This window comes from Colossoma macropomum, unplaced genomic scaffold, assembly GCF_904425465.1.
Source record: "Colossoma macropomum unplaced genomic scaffold, Colossoma_macropomum, whole genome shotgun sequence".
In the NCBI taxonomy this organism is placed as follows: Eukaryota; Metazoa; Chordata; class Actinopteri; order Characiformes; family Serrasalmidae; genus Colossoma; species Colossoma macropomum.
In genome coordinates, this window is record NW_023494786.1 from 138,669 (window position 1) to 156,057 (window position 17,389).

Genomic DNA, 17,389 nt, shown 5'->3' on the forward strand with positions numbered 1-17,389 from the left:
GAAGGAGAAAGGCGGAGAGATGAAAGAGCCGCAGCAGAAGAGAGAGATGGAGAAAGCGAGCGATGAGAGGACGAGGCAGTTCGAGAGAGAGAGATACACGGAGGAAGACAGAGAGCGCGGAGAGGGCGAGGAAGAGGAGGACGAAGAGGAAGAAGGAAATGATGGTGATGAAGATGAGGAAGATGAAGGAGAGGTAACGTTCTGGACTAGAGTTTCAGTACAAAATCAAATTTGCAGAATTACATTCCACAAATGTTGCATGTTAATGCAATACAATTACAGCTTGTTAACACAACACAGATGCAGTTCTTTACTGCAATAAATACAGCAGATTAAAGCAATACAAATGTGGCTTAACACAATACAGATGCAACTACATGAATGCAACTTAACCCAATACAATTGTGATAAATGTCTATAATGCAATACATACTCCTTATTAATGCAATAAAAATGCAACCGCACCTGTATTGCGTTAAGAAGTTGCATTTGAATTGCATCCTGTGTATAAATAATTGTTTTGTTTTCTAGTGTTGTATTGTAGGCCTGTTATAAATTTCACAAACATAAAGTGACAAAAGAAGTGCAATACAGATGCAACTGCACACACGCAGCTTGTTAATGCAATACAGTTGCAACTTCTCAATAATTAGTATGATATTAAGGTAGCTTGTTAATGCAATACAATTGCAGCTTCTTAACACAGTACAATTGCAACTCTTTTGTGCAAAAAATACAGTTTATTAATGCAATACAAATGAGGCAACTGCACTAGTGCAGCTTGTTAATGCAATACAATTGCAACTGCAAAAATGCAACTTCTTAATACAATTGCAACTCCTTAATGCAATAAATACAGTCTATTAATGCAACACAAATGTGAGTTCTTAATGCAATACAAATACAACTTCTTAACACAATACGATTGCAACTCATTAAAGCAATACAGTTTAATAATGCAATACAAATGCAACTTCCTAATGCAATACAGATGCAACTGCACACATGCAGCTTGTTAATGCAATACAAATGCAACGTCTTAATGCAAATGCAACTGCACAAATGCAGCTTCTTAATACAAATGCAACTCCTTAATGCAATACAATTGCAACTCCTTAATGCAATAAACACAGCTTATTAATGCAATACACATGCAACTGCACACATGCAACGTGTTAAAACAATACAGTTGCAACTCTTTAATAATAAATATGTAATTAAGATAGCTTGTAAATGCAATACAGTTACAACTTCTTAACACAATTGCAATTCCTTAATGCAATAAATACAGCTTATTATTGCAATGCAAATCTGACTTTTTAATGCAATGCAGATACAACCAACCGCACAATTGCAATTTCTTAGTACAATTGCAACTCCTTCATGCAAAAATACAGTTTATTAATGTAATACAAATGCAACTTTTTAATGCAATACAGATGCAGCTGTATGAATGCAACTTGTTAACCCAATACAATTGCAAGTCTATAATGTAATAAGTACTCTTTATTAATGCAATAAAAATGCAAATGCACCTGTATAGTGTTAAGATGCAACTGCACAAATGCAACTTGTTAACACAATACAGTTGCAACTTCTTAATACAATAAATATAGCATATTAAAGCAATACAAATACATCTTAACACAGTACAGATGCAATTGCACAAATGCAACTTGTTTACAAAACACACTTCTAAGTCCTTAACGCTTATTATTAAGTACGGCTTATTAATGCAATAAAAATGCCACATCTTAATGCAATAAAGATGCAACTGCACAAATGCATCTTGTTCACACAATACTAAGGCAACTCCTCAATGCATAAATACAGCTTGTAAAAGCAATGTGTGTAAATGCAATAAATACGCTGCCCCTGAAAACAGGCACAGATAATCTACATAAAGGAAATTTATTTGAATGCGTTGCATTAATATTATTCTCTTATTCTCTTAATATTCTTCTCTTAGAGACATAAGAGTAGTGCAGAATACAGTAACAGAATTCCTACTAAGTCAGTAATGTACAGGAAACAGATTACACATTATTGTTGATTTTCTTTGTAACAAAACTTCTGCACCTAAAAAAAACATTAAAATAAATATTAAAATAAAATAAATACAAAGGACAAAATAACCAGATTACATATTATTGTGTTTTTAAGATTCTGTTTCTTCTGTTTATAATTATTTATTGTTTTATAGTGTTGTATTATTGGCATATTATTGCTTTGACAAACACACAGAGACGATTTGAAGTGTTTATTGATGTAGTTTATTGATGTTTTAAATGAAAAACACACATTCTGGTTCTTCACTCTCTCCTTTTCAACACCAGAGTCTTTTCCAGAAGCTCATCTTCTCTCTGCTCTCGTCTTTCGAGGCCTCCTTTCTCCTTCTCTCCTCTGCCTTCTTTTGCTTTTCGAGCTCTTTCGACTTCTTCTTCTGGATCTTCTTCCATTCTTGTCTTTCCTCCTTGCTCATGTTCTCGCTCGGGATTTGGATCACGCGTTTCTGCAGCTCCTGCATCAGCCTGTGTTTCCGAATGACCACCAGAGGAACCGCTGAGAGGATCCTGTCCTCGCTCTCCTTAATCGCATCTAACTGATCCCTCATTGTCTCCCGCTCGCGCTCCAGCTCCTCCATCTTCTGCTTCATCATGGCCTTGTACCTGACGTTCACCTCCAGGTTTTTGGAGCGGAGCTCGTCCGACATCTTCCAGATGTTCTCCACCTTCTTCTTTTCCGCTTTCCACTTCTTTGTCGTCTTCTCAATCACTTCGTCTTTCATCATCAGCTCATCCTGTAGCTGCACATTGGCCTTCTGGGGCTTCTGGAGCTGCTTCATCGGAGCTTCTGTACGTTCTTTGTCCAGCGCATCAGCAACGTTTCTCATCTTTTCTATCCACTCTTTGCTGATGATTTTTTGGGCTCCTCCCTCCATCCCTCTGTCTTTCTCCGGAGCCTCTCCGTGCTTGACCCTCTCGACTGTCTCTCTGGACGCTTCCTCCATCTTTCTGGCTTGGTCCAACTGCCAGTCCTTTCTCTTCAGGTCAACACTGAGTTTCTTTACCTTTGACAACAGGCGCACCTCCTTGGCCATCCACCAGCCTCGTTCCAGCTTCGTAATTCTTTCTGCCCGCTCTCTTTCTTTCCGTCTGTCCGTCCTCTCGGTCACCAGCAGCTGGTTCATGTACATCAGGTGATCCTGAAGCCTCTTCCACGCCGCCTGGATTCCGTCTTCGTGAAGACGAGAAATCTTTCGATCCAAGAACTCTATGTCGGTTCTTACGTCCTCCATATAATCACTTTCCATGGTTATTTTTCACGCTTCTAGTCGGGACTCTGCGATAAAAAGGTGGCAAAGTTATTTTGAAGAAATAAAACATGCGATATTTACCGTAACAGGACGAGAGGCGTCGACCTTTCACTGCTCTGCGAAGTTCAGTAGTGGAGAACTGATCTCCTGCGGGCTGATATTTATAGGTTTTTCCCCCCAACGTGACGTCACAGAGGGCCATTGTGACGTCACTCGAGTGTCGAGTGACGTGTTAAATATGTCCTAACCGATCATTCAGCAGCGAACCCCGACATTTCAATGCCTGCAGTTTCCTATGGACGGTGTTCCGATGACGTCACAGTCGCGCTGCCGCCATATTGGACAGCCCCTTGCGGTTCATTCAGCAGAGCTCCGGCTGTTTGTAGTGAGACAAAAAAGCCATGAGCGACAAGGCGAAGGCAGTAAAACACGTTTATTAAACACGGTTTAAATGATTAAAGCACGTTAATCGGTGTGTTTGAGTCGCTGACTTGATTTCACTCGATTTGTGGTCGTGTTGATGAGAAACGGCTGAGATTCCCCGCCGCGTTATTGTGTCGCTTCCCAAACCGCTTACTAGTTCACTAAGTAGGGTACAGAAATGGCGCGTATACCATTAGAAGTGCACTCATTAGGGTGGTAGGTGAAGTGCGGGAGTGTGTGGTTTGGGACGCGGCGCTAGATCAGCCGGTGAGACGCGATCAGCAGCTGTAATGGCTGATTAGCTTCGCTGCGCTGCTCGTTAGCTGCTCAGTTAACATCGCCAGAGAAAGTCTGAGGTAATTCGGTAATAAAGAACCATTTACTGAGGTAAATTAGTGCATTTATTGAGGTAAATTGATGAGTTTATTGATTTGAGCTGATGTTGGCTTCGTATTCGCCAACTTTGGAAATTCATTCTAGATTTTTAAGGTGGCTCAGTGTAGATGCAGCACCATTTAAGGTGGAACGGAGAATTCAAATGAGAAGCTGGCCAGTAAGAAACTAATTTGAGCTTGAATTATATAAATTAGTTTATTATTTAAGAGCTTTGGTAGCCACTTTTACTAGTTTTTGTAAAATATCACACTGAAATGCTGTAAACTCTGGAGAAGTGCAGGCTCTCAGTCGCGCTGCCGCCATTTTGAACGGCATCTTCAAGTTCATTCTCCATCTTTAAGCAAAAGTCTGAGGTAATTTGTTGATGAAGGATCATTTACTGAGGTAAATTGGTGCATTTATGAAGGAAAATTGATTAATTTATTGACTTACGCTTATGTTGGCTTCGTATTTGCCAAATTTCGATACGTTTAAGGCGTCTCAGTGTAACTGCAGCCCCATTTAAGGTGGAACGGAAAATTCCAGTGAGAAGCTGATGAGTAAGAAACTAATTTGAGCTTGATATTTATGTACGAGTTTACTGTTTAAGAGCTTTGGTAGCCACTTTTATGAGTTTTTTATAAAATTTTTTATAACACACTGAAATGTGTTGGGGGCCATTCTCCATTTGGAGGGGAAACCGTGCAACAAAGGTTTCAGGGCTTAAAAAGACGCTTAAAATATCAGGCACAGCTCCAAAAGTCAGTCTGTACATTTACACAGGTGACCTAAGACTAAATAACACTTTTCCCTCATGATTTCTCTGATTTTTCTCTTTTTATCCTGTTTCATAGTCGCTCTGCATCTGTTGAACAGCTGGTCACTAAACCAGTTTTCAACCATTTTTAATGTAAAACAATATTTTTAAGAGGTTTAACTGAGGAATTTGTGTAAAAAAAGTTTCATGTTTACTTTTTACATCATTAACTTTTATACTACATTTAAAAAAAAAAATGTATTTTATTTAAAAAAAGTTCATTTGTCAGAGAGATTTGTGGTTCGGGACGCGGCGCTAGATCAGCCTGTAATAGAGCAGCTGTAATGGCTGATTAGCTTCGCTGTGCTGCTTGTTAGCTGCTCAGTTAACATCTCCAAGAGAAAGTCTGAGGTAATTCTTTGATGAAGGATCATTTACTGAGGTAAATTGACATTAGGTTCCAAAATCCGTTCTAGGTTTAAGGTGCCTCAGTGTACTGCAGCACCATTTAAGGTGGAACGGAAATTTCTAATGAGAAGCTGGCGAGCAAGAAACTGCGTTTGATCGTCTCTCAAACCCAGAACACATCAGAACACATACACTCATGTGCAAAAGCCCCTGGCCAAATGAGGTTTTGTTGATTTTCTTTCGAACAGAACTTCTGCGCATAAAAAAAAACAGTTAAATAGTCAATAAAAGAAAATAAATACAGAAATTAACCAATAATTTCTGCAGAAAAATGTCATGTTTAAGTGTGCTCCCATGTTCTCTATGATGTGTTCACTTATTTTCACTTAGAAAATCAACGAAGCTCGTCATTCATGGTGAGTGTTCAAACTCTGCATCCAGCAGTTCAGTAATGAGGATGTGTTTGTGTTTTACAGGAGTTGCTGGAGATCGAAGCTCAGCTGAGGAGAGTCGCTGCAGAGCTGAGGGAACTGCGCCGGGGTTAAACACACACACACACATAAGACACAAGCCATAACACACAAACATGCATATATACACACACACAGCTCCTCGCTGCAGTCAGGGCCGTTTCGAGCTATAAGTGATACGTGTTTGGTTAGAGCCTCCGAGCCACCAGGGGGCGCCTACGAGCATGAAGTATCTATTTAATCTAGTTTATATATGATTTATTTTGTTATATATATAAATATTAGGGCTGTCAATTACATTAGTGCAGTTAATCACAGTGAATCACATTTTTCTCCCATTTATAAAGCAGAACATTTTGTTACAGCTACATTACGGGACAAAACAAGCAGAATATATTCATTACAATTAATAATTCAACTTAAAGTTCAACATAAAGTCTTTCAAACGCAGGCTGAACCTGGAAATAGAGCGAATGCAGCTCACCGACGTCCAGTGAGAGCAGCAGTGGCTGCACGTTCCAACCAGTGAGTGTTTACAGATGAATCTACTGAACTGGTTTAAAGTCAGAGCTGAAACACATTTGGGATTTTAACTGAACTTGGACTTTAGACTAAAATCCTTTTGCTCTAAACCTTAATTATATTTATTTTATTGAAACTAATATTTGAACATTTCATTTTATTACTACCAAAACAATCGTAACTCTACCCAAACTTTACCAAATGTTTCAGTAGTGACTGTTTCGGTAGTGACGATTTTAGCTCAAAAATGCAAACCAGTACAAGACTAGCAGCTTTGAACAGCTGTACACACGTAAAATCATCATATTTTTCATTAAAACGCTAAACGCTTGATTGCAGAAAATATGTCAATTCTTAACGTTTCACGCTGGTTTTTAGACTTTGGGACACATTTACTTTAAAACAATGGGATCTAACTGTTCCCCATGTCTCCATGTTTCGGTGGTGACATGAAAACGTGCGACAGCAATTTTTATTTTTTAAATCTCAAAAAATCTAAAAATTTCAGCTTCACTTTAAAAGGAAAAACAAGATTAAAAACATGTTGTTTAAACCATCTCAATCGTCAGGATTATCAGGACAGACTCAATAGAAAGTATTTATTTAGAAATAAATGGTGATTGTACCGCGACCCTATCTGGACTTAGTGGTTAATGATGATGATGATGATGAGGATTGTATATTTAGCTTCATTAATGCCTTGAGTGTAAATAGATCATAACATAATATTTGCAGATATCTCAGCTCTGAATCCTTCATTGTTTAATAAATAGCATTTTCACTGTGTGAGCGCAGTTTGAATGAATACAGTAGAATGATCTGTATGCAGTCAGTGGTTCAGCTCCTCTGTGATTGTAGCCTCTCGCTCTCGTTCATACAGCTCGTGGGTTCTTGTTATGGTGGAGGGGAACTGGAGCTCCGCCAAGCTGCTGCTTTTGTTAGTTTGCTGCTTGTTGATTTATCCAAGCGCTATCCAGCATAGTCCGAGGAAGGCACCCTTCGGTGATAACGTCACTGATATTAGTGCATCAGTATTCTCGCCTTTCACATGACATCACACTGTATAGCCACTGCCATTTTCAGGACTGAATCAGGGAGCGACTGCGCTGTGCGATGCCTTTGATCAGCTGTGTTTTGTGAATGATTGACCTGCGAGACGTGACAGAAGCTGAGAGACGAGAGACAAACAGACCTTTAATTCAGTGTTTTCACTCCAGGTTTGGAGCCCCTGCACTGTATAGTTCAGTGTTTCTCTCTGCTGTTCACACCTCGTTCAGCTCAAGAAGGGATTAATTAGCTAATAATATCAGGTATTTTAACCAGGAAACCACAGTTATGCAGTGCAGGGGTTTCAGGACTGGAGCTGAACTCTGAACTAACTGCACTTGCAAACTTACAGAATCACGTCTGTCGAAACACGACGTCATTTTCCGACCCACGACATTCAGTCTGATATTTAACGCTTATGTTTCTCCGTTCAAATGTCATTTAAATCAGAAACAGAGAGTAAAGTTATACCGGCTGTCTGCAGCTCCGTTAGGGGGACGACTGGTTATCTCTCGGCTGTTAACATCAGCTAAAGTTCTCTAAAGGCCAGCATTGTTCAGATCTGTGTTAATTAGCTGATGTCCAGAGTGTTTTCTCCTCTTTATGCAACACCATGGGATCTTTTACCCACCCAGATGTGAAGAGCCGGTGGGCCTCTGTGCTTTTAAATGCTTTGACAGACTCTCAGGTTGTGTATGAGAGAAATATATCATGAAAACACAAATTTGGTAGGTTTCTACCAGTTTATGTGGGACCAGTAGTTCAGGGGGAAGCTGTGTAAGTATCACAGCCTGTTTTATCGACTTTGTCGAGGTCACGTTTTTTCTCATCCAAAGTAAGGAGAGTAATTTTAGCCATCTTTCACCTCTAGTTATGTTCGTGTGGAGCAGCGAAGGCAGAAATTCGGTCCCAAATATGGCGGCCACAACAGAAAGATCACGTGACTGAAACCCTGGGTTGTGTTTGGCTTGTAAATGACGTTTCAGGCTCTATTACTTTATTGGTGACTTTTCACAAGAGAGCTGTCAATCGAATTTACCATTTAAAAGCTGTATTTGAACGTGAGGGCTACAATCACTGCAGCTGGGCTTCAGCCTGGAACCTGGACAGTACGAAGAGTTGAATAAGGTAACGACTTTGATTCCACAAACATTTATTAATTCCATCTATTACGTTCTACTCTGCTTTAAAATCTCGTCCACTGATTATTATGATGGGCTGTGGGCCGTGGGCGGGAGGCAGGACCCCGAAAAGTCCAGAAACGGCCCTGACGCCGGCAGTACAACCTCAACAAGTAGATAATATGGATGTTTACGATGACAAACTAAAGAAAACCAAACTCTCCTGTAAATATCAGCTCTGTATTTTAGATTAGAATAAATAATTGTCTTACCAGCTCATTCCAAATCATCAATAATCATTATTTTATGAATGAATCAGGTTATTAGCCTACTAATTAATACAATAATTCTTTGTATTTGTTTCTAAGTGGATTAATGGAGCTGTTGCTTAATCTAGGTGTCAGTAATCGATAGCAGTGGGTTGAGTAACGATGTTGCGTGTTGATTTTGGTAATAACGTGTTAATGTTTGTGTTAGATTTTCAGTGTAAACTCTGTCTGACGTGTGTGATAGTGTTTCTATATGACGCTGCGTGAGGTTCGAGTGCTTTCTGGCTCCAACACTGTTCGAACGCGGTCAGACTGTTAAGGGGGAACCGAGCAGGCGCCGTTTCAGAGGGGAGAATGTGTGTGTGTTGGGATATTAATGCAGTGTGATAAACAGGGTCCACACATACCTTTACAGGGTACTAGGTATGAATGTGTGTGTTAGGTTTGAAGAAGCTCAGTGATTTGATTCATTTACGATTCTTTAGGAAGTGATTCAGTGCATCAAGAAGTCTCAAAATTCTCCACGATTCAATTCGAGGAAAAGATTCGGGGCATCATACGTTTTCAAATAATACAATTTCTTTTGAGTTGATTCTCAATTAAATGATTCAGTGAATCATACAAACTCACATTTCACAATTTGGTTTCATTTGATTCTTTCGGGAGATGATTCTTTGCATTGTGAATTTTCACGTTTCATCTTTTTTTCATCATTCATTTCATTTGATTCAAGTAGATTCTTTAAAAATGATTCAGAGCATCATGAAATTTTACAGTCCACAGTTCAGTTTGTTTTGATTCTTTAGGAGACAATTCAGGGCATGATGAATTTTCAAATTTCACTGCAGTTCAGATTAATTTTTTTTGACTCTTTAGGTAACGATTCAGTGCATCAAGTTCTCCGCATTTCAAATTGATTTGATTCTCTAGGAAATGATTCAGTGCATCATGAATTCTTAAATTTCATCACAAGTCTGTTAGATTTGGTTCTTTAGGAAATGATTCGCTCTGTCATAAAATCTCAGATTTCCCTGCGATTTGATTTGATTTTATTCTTTTTCGATTATTTTTTTATTTAAACATGCATTGATTCTCATCATGATTTGATCTGATTTGATTCTTTTGGTACACAGCCAGTAAAAAGTTTAGACACCTTTACTCACAGTTGACTTTTTCAGTTGATGTCAGCTTTACACACTCTTGGCCGTTCTTAAGCAGCTTCATGAGCCTGTAGACCAAATGTACCTTCAGTAAGGTGAGTCTGAACCTTTGACTGGTAACGCATGTTTAAAAATACACTGAATACACAAATGTTTACTGTTTACATAATATAGACAATAAGAACAGCACACCAGGCAAAACAGACTCAGAATTCTACGTCCGGCCTCAAACTTTATTCATGTGAATATTATGGTAATTGATTCTAATGTTCTAAAATTGATGCAGTTGAATCACTTCTAGTGAAAACCTTTAGTGTGTAGAGTTTTACGGCGTTCGTTCCCTCAGAAACGGTCACTGCTGGTTCTCTCAGTACTAAACCAGCCACGGAGGATGAGGCAGTCTGTTCAGACAGCTCCTAAAGCCATCACACACACACACACACACACACACACACACACACACACACACACACACACACACACACTCTGCTGAGTAACGTGGTGAGCTGTGTCTCAGTGTTACAGATCTGTATCTCATCCATTCAGTTTTTGTATAGTTTCAAAATAAGTCAAATCAGCCAAGAAACAGCGCCCTCTTGTGGACAGCTTAAGAATGCACTTTCCCCCTATGGTCATTATTAGGACTGGGTATCGTTCGATTTTTCAATGCTGATACCAATACCGATACACAGACTTCAATACTGATTCCTGACGATACTTTTTCAGTGCGTAATTTAAATACAAAATAGTTTAGCTACGTGACGCATACTATTTTAAAATTTACTTATTCTATTCTGTTAGTCTAGATTTTGGAACAAGCATTCTGATTGGCTCTCTTGTTGCTAAAATTACAGGCAACCACTGGATACATTTGAATCTTGTTAATTTAAAGCATCATTTTTTAGTGCAGTATTGAAATTTGGTACAGAACAGTGCCAAATTTGAACAATTCAGCTGTAATCAAGTAATTTGTTCAAAATGAACTGTTTTTTGCTCGATGTTGCCTCAGGGCAACAAACCCATTTTTCTCACTTAAAAATGAGTGTGTATACATGCACTCAATAATCGGATCACTGCAGATTTCTGCTTTGCAGTCAGCCAATAAACTCACAGAAGAAGACGTGACGTAAACATAATGTAAAAATCAAACTTCATACCGCAGCTTTTTTTTTTAAACATTTCGCCGTTTTACCTGGAAATATGAACATACATCATCTAGAACATGAAGAATATTCACATCCTTTATTTCGTGTTTGGTTTCAGCGCCGCTCCAATGGTGTTTTGCTGCGTCTCACGACATCCACCGTCTGTTTTCACACATGCTCAGACTGTGTGAAGTCATTTTTTTATATTTATTGTCATACAAATAGTTTTTATGCTATCAGAAATTTGTTTGTTGCCTTGAGGCAACATTGTGCAGTAGTGAAATGGATTCAGCCAGTAGCAAGTGATGCAGCCACATTGCTTTTTTTTTAGTTTTTCATTTAGAATTATTTTTTATTAGAAATATTTTGTGTTTTTCTTATTTTGGGAACTTTTACAGGCCAGAAGCCCTTTCCGGTCAATTATGTTGCAATGAAAAGCCAATATATTTTCCTGGTATCAGTCCTTTTGTTTAGAAAATGAACCATAATTTGCATTAAATTACTTAACGTTTTATGTTTTAGCACAGTTTTTTGTGATTTCAAATGGTTGTTTGGTGTTCACATTACTCCAAAAGGTTTTTATCATGTAAACACAAACTATTTTCTTTGAAAATTGCCTAAAATAGAATGTGATATTTAGCATTTGTAAAAAAGATCAAGAAACTGTGGTTTCTCAGTTTTGTTCCAAATATTTAGATTAAAAAATAATTTCCTATATAACCTTCTGTATCACTTCTTTCCATTGTTGCACAATGTTGCCTCAAGGCAACATACCCCAAAAGGACCCCCGCGTATATTATATTTAAAAAAAATTGTTTTTGATTTTAGTAATCAGGCCCATTTTATTTGAGAAAATTGAATCAAACATATGATGCTTGCAGTAGAGGGTTAGAAAAATGAATGTCGATACCCAGTCCTAACTATTATAGGGTCATTATGAGATTATAGGGTAGGATATGAAAATGTCCTGCAATAAGTAATATTAATATGTGTACCACTGACACTTTAAAACCAAGCATTAACATATTATAAAAACTAAAGTAATAATTTTAAAATTGTATTTTTTATTCCTTAAGTAATAGTAACTCTACTAACACCAAAACATTGAGTTAAATGAAACAGTAAGTAGGATCTTGATAATAATGTAATGAATGTATTTTTAATAAGCTAACAAAACTGTATCATATTTACACCTAAACTGAATGTGTTATTTGTGATTTAATGAAAATATTCTTTAGGGTCTTTTTTATTGAAAATGACGTAGATAAGTTCACTCTCCTGTAACTCACCAAACAAACTAACATAGCTAGCATGGCTAGTAGCCACCAATTAGCATGACTGCATTTGCATAATGCCAAATAATGGCCATTCATTTTAATTTACTGTTAGGAACATTAGCTTTTTTGATCCTTTAAGAATAATGATGTCCTATAAATACGGCTCTGAAGCTAAAACAAACAAACAAAAACAGTAGCCACTGTGGTTGTGACTGAGATCAGCTTTAAAATGTGTTTTTTAACCTTTAGGCTGGCAAAACGTTCATGCAACTAGTTGCATGTTTCAAGTTGTCGTGCAACTTGACTGATGTATGCTGAAAGTTGCTCGCAACACATTCAGTTACTGTTAGCGTTAGCCGGCTAGTTAATGCAGCTGGTTACAAAAACAGCTTTGAAGTCAAAGGTTTGGAAGTGTTATCATGATCATATGATGCATTAGCAACATTTTGATTAACTGTTTCATGAAACTGGTTTCATGAACTTGAGACACTTGCAACTGTTTACAGCCGGGTTTCAAATGAGTTGCAGGACGCTTCACATTGTGCAACTCAAGTCCAGTGTAGTTTCATGTAGGTTTCAAGCAACTAAAGCTGCATAAAAGTTTTGCCGTGCTCTAAAAGTTTACTAGTCCAGAAGTTTTTGTCATTTTTGCTGTACATTTGATTTACGTTACTTAAATATTTAAACAGTGTGCATTTATATCATTATTTACAGCTACATTATGCATTATGTTAACTTTTTATGTTTGTTTCAATGTAATAAACTAATAAAAATGTGAAGGATGTTTTTTTTTTTCTGCAAAACAAGACTGGAGACACAAGAATAACTAAAATTCATATCATAATAACTTCAAAACACTGACTGAAATCTACACTTTGTGCACAACTTCTCTGCTTGTTTTGTTGGGCTACGAGTCAGAAACAGTTCATATATAATCACAGTGTATTTTTCTTATCGCTGATGGTAACTTCAATGTTTAAAAGTTTAATGGTGAGTTATTGTTACCAGCCAATACAGACAAAGTCAGGAGGATCTGACTCTGGTCAGTGGAAATGTATTAGAGCTTTATGAGCAGGAAAGGGAAGAACTGTGGGAGGGAAGGCGTCATGTTGATATGCCCTGCTGGAGTGTGAGACGGTGTGCCTGCTGTGTTTTTTGAGACATCTCTGAGTGAATCAATAAAAACGCAGTGAAATATGTGAACGATTCTTCCCTCGTCTCGACTCTTCATTTGTATTGCTAAAATATTTCACCCAGTTTCGCTCGACCAGTTTTTTGGTCAAAAAAATTGATTTACACACTTTCCCCTCCCTCTCAATGTAGTAGCAGAGATGACTAAACAGAATCTCAGCTGTGTGAGTGTTCAGTGTGTCACTCTTTACCTTTATTCCAGCTTCCATTCTTTTCAGGAGACTCACTTTCAGTTCCTCAAAGAATCTGCAGACACGCCTCTAAAGTTCAGTCTTAGAAGCTGTTTGTGCTTCCAGGCAGAGGGGAACTCTCAGGGCTGTCTAGGCTTTCAGAGAAGGGCTAATCATTTCTGCCAGCTAAAAAAAGGTCTCTAATTTTTAGCTCATTTGTATTCAACAGATTCATTCAATGTGGAGGAGTAGTGGCTCTACTTTGAGGTTCGCCCGGATGACCGAGCTCCCCACCCTGTCGAGTAGACTGTAGCCCGCCACCCTGCGAAGAAAGCTCGCTTCCGCTGTGGCAGAAACCAACAGAATCATGCTTGAATTTAAACTCTGCATGTACTACAGTACTGCTCTTGCTTCATTGAAAAATTTTGAAGGTAAACAAAAGGGCTAAATTTTTTAAACAATGAGCAGAAAACTGGCCAATCAGGATTGTTTTTCTCCACAGTACCTCTATAGATATAGCTAAGCGAGCTCTCCTATTGGTTAGGACTTTAGGAGCAGAAGAAAAGGCCTAGAGTGTTAGGGCATAATTATACAGTGTCAGACAAATCAACCAGTCATGTTTTGATTTCTAGTGGGAAATCATTTCATGATAAAAGAACGAAATGTTACTCTACGCCTTCTGGAGGTTCTAGATATGTCACTGACTGAATATGAGCAGCAGCTTAATTAATAGGTTGTTAGAAATGGAAAACGGCTCTTTAGCAGAGTTCTCTACTGTGAAACTGCTACAAGGTAAAATGCTAATATGTTGTAAAATACACATGGAAATAATTCTAGGCCCATAGTTACATGCAAATAACCCTGGGCATCTCAGTAAATTTTACATTGAAATAACCCTGGGTACTTCTGTAAATTTTACGTGCAAATAACCCTGGGCATTTCTGTGAATTTTACATGCAAATAACCCTGGGTATTTCTGTAAATTGTACATGGAAAAAACCCTGGGTATTTCTGTAAATTGTACATTGAAATAACCCTGAGCATTTCTGTAAATTTTACATGCAAATAACCCTGGGTATTTCTGTAAATTTTACATGCAAATAACCCTGGGCGTCTCTGTAAATTTTACATGCAAATAACCCTGGGTATTTCTGTAAATTTTACATGCAAATAACCCTGGGCATCTCTGTAAATTTTACATGCAAATAACCCTGGGTATTTCTGTAAATTTTACATGCAAATAACCCTGAGCATTTCTGTAAATTTTACATGCAAATAACCCTGGGCACCTCTGTAAATTTTACATCGAAATAACCCTGGGCATCTCTGTAAATTTTACATCGAAATAACCCTGGGCACCTCTGTAAATTTTACATCGAAATAACCCTGGGTATTTCTGTAAATTGTACATTGAAATAACCCTGAGCATTTCTGTAAATTTTACATGCAAATAACCCTGGGTATTTCTGTAAATTTTACATGCAAATAACCCTGGGCGTCTCTGTAAATTTTACATGCAAATAACCCTGGGTATTTCTGTAAATTTTACATGCAAATAACCCTGGGCATCTCTGTAAATTTTACATGCAAATAACCCTGGGTATTTCTGTAAATTTTACATGCAAATAACCCTGAGCATTTCTGTAAATTTTACATGCAAATAACCCTGGGCATTTCTGTAAATTTTACATGCGAAATAACCCTGGGTATTCTCTGTAAATTTTACATGCAAATAACCCTGGGTATTTCTGTAAATTTTACATGCAAATAACCCTGGGTATTTCTGTAAATTTTACATGTAAATAACCCTGGGTATTTCTGTAAATTTTACATGTAAATAACCCTGGGTATTTCTGTAAATTTTACATGTAAATAACCCTGGGTATTTCTGTAAATTTTACATGTAAATAACCCTGGGTATTTTTGTACATTTTACATGCAAATAACTCTGGGCATCTCTGTAATGTTACATTGAAATAGTAGTTAATTTTACATGAAAATGGCTCCAGGCACTTTCAATGAAAATAACTTTAGGCATGTCTGTAAACTGAGCACAGAAATAAGCCTGGGCACTAAAAGTCACTGTGAAACTGCTACATGGTAAATGCTAAAATGTAGGTAATAAGCTTTGGGTAGAACATGGAATGTCTTTTAGATGCTTCAAATACCTGTGTTTAATCTAGAACTGCCTTTCTCTAATTTTCCGTTCCACCTTAAATGGTACAGCAGTTATATTCTGGTTCTTCTATTCACCAGAATATAACCGATGCACCATTTAAGGTGGAACGGAAAATTTGAATCAGAAGCTAACTTCAGCCTCGTCAGAAAGTGAAAGTGTTCATGTGAATCGCCTTTAGCTTAGCGCTAACAAACTACTAGAATCCTATAGGGATGCTATCAGAAGTTAGCATTGTCGTTGAGTTGGTGTTTTTTTCCTCATGTTTTGACCCATTTTTGATATTTATGGCCCAAATTAAAGGCCAAGCTCTAACAGGGTTCGCCACTGGATCAAAGTAATCCCAAATGCAGTTTGTGAGTTCAGACTGTACCTTCAACGTATGGTGGTGGTGTGAGGGGTGACAGACTGAGGGAGGGGAGAGAACTCTGAGAACTAAGGCCGGAGTTCTGGGCAGCTTCTGCTTGGACATACATGGACACCCCACCCAATTTCTGGACAGTGGTAGGACGGACATAGGACTTAAGAACAGAGAGTAGATGGGTAGGTGGTGAGAATTGGAAAAAAATCATGGAAAACTGAAGGTAGAGATGGGAATTTATAGGCCTTACATTGGAAGGGGGTGGGGTTTCAGGTATGGTCCTAAACTTTAGTTCTTCCACAATTCCATATTTAGACTTATCAGTCCATAAAACCTTAATCCACCCCTCCCGTGGATGTTTTCAGATCAGATTACAGAGTGGAGCTTGATTTTCTCCTCCCTCTCAAAGATGAAAGCTTTAAGTGCTGTTTATCTGATGGGGGCAGTTTTGGTGTCTACCAGCTCTTCCAGGTGGTTGTTAGGAATCCCATTTTGTAGCTTTTAATCAATTTTGAACTCCAGGTTTGGAAACTCTGTTTTGTCTATTTATTTTCCTTTGACCCCCCCTTCTTTTGGCAGTCTTTACATTTTGATGGAACAAGAATAAAAGTTTTTAAATGATATGATTTGATTAATCAAGTTTCATATGATCAAAAACATGAAATAACAAGATAAAAAGGACCAGTTTGATTTCAGGTTCACAAGCACAAAAGCACACAAGCATAAAAATGTAGGTCGGTGTAGACACTACATTACATAACTGTCTGTTACCATAGTTACCTCTGGATTCTAATTAGTATGCTAAGGGGGGAACTCTGAAACCCCTCAGCACTGGAGATTTGGTTCAGTCCAGCCGATCTGATACACTGCGCTCTTAAAGAATCTTTGGAGAGAATGATGCTGTCAAAGAACCACATTTGGGTCCCTAAAGAACCTTTCAGTGAACAGTTATTTAAAGAACATTTTTTGTAAATGAGTGCAAAGAACGTGTAAAGTTTAGTGGATCCTCACATAATGTAAAGTGGAGGTTTTGTGTAGTGGCTCCCAAATAGGCTGGAGTGTCGCAATGCGAAGGGGAGAGGAAGATTCCTTAAGCAAAAAATAAATACATAAATAAAACAAAAAAAAAAAAAAAAAAATGAAAGTACAGCACGATCACACTGAAAGTCCGGTTCGGTGGTTCAGTCTATACACTTTTTAT

The 17,389-nt window shown here is 38.0% G+C and overlaps 1 protein-coding gene across 1 annotated transcript; it reads left to right on the top strand.

Annotated features, from left to right (window-relative positions):
- LOC118827026 (prothymosin alpha) lies at positions 1-6,349 on the top strand. The gene is made up of 2 exons (XM_036598219.1): positions 1-193; positions 5,756-6,349. Exons 1-2 carry the CDS (start codon positions 20-22, stop codon positions 5,822-5,824), a joined length of 243 nt encoding a protein of 80 aa, XP_036454112.1. The 5' UTR covers positions 1-19; the 3' UTR covers positions 5,825-6,349.
- Positions 6,350-17,389: the final 11,040 nt, after the last annotated feature.

Coding starts and splice junctions, on each gene's coding strand:
- LOC118827026 (XM_036598219.1), top strand. CDS start 20: ATGAAAGAGCCGCAGCAGAAGAGAGAGATGGAGAAAGCGAGCGATGAG. Junction 194..5,755: donor ATGAGGAAGATGAAGGAGAG/GTAACGTTCTGG, acceptor TGTGTTTTACAG/GAGTTGCTGGAGATCGAAGC.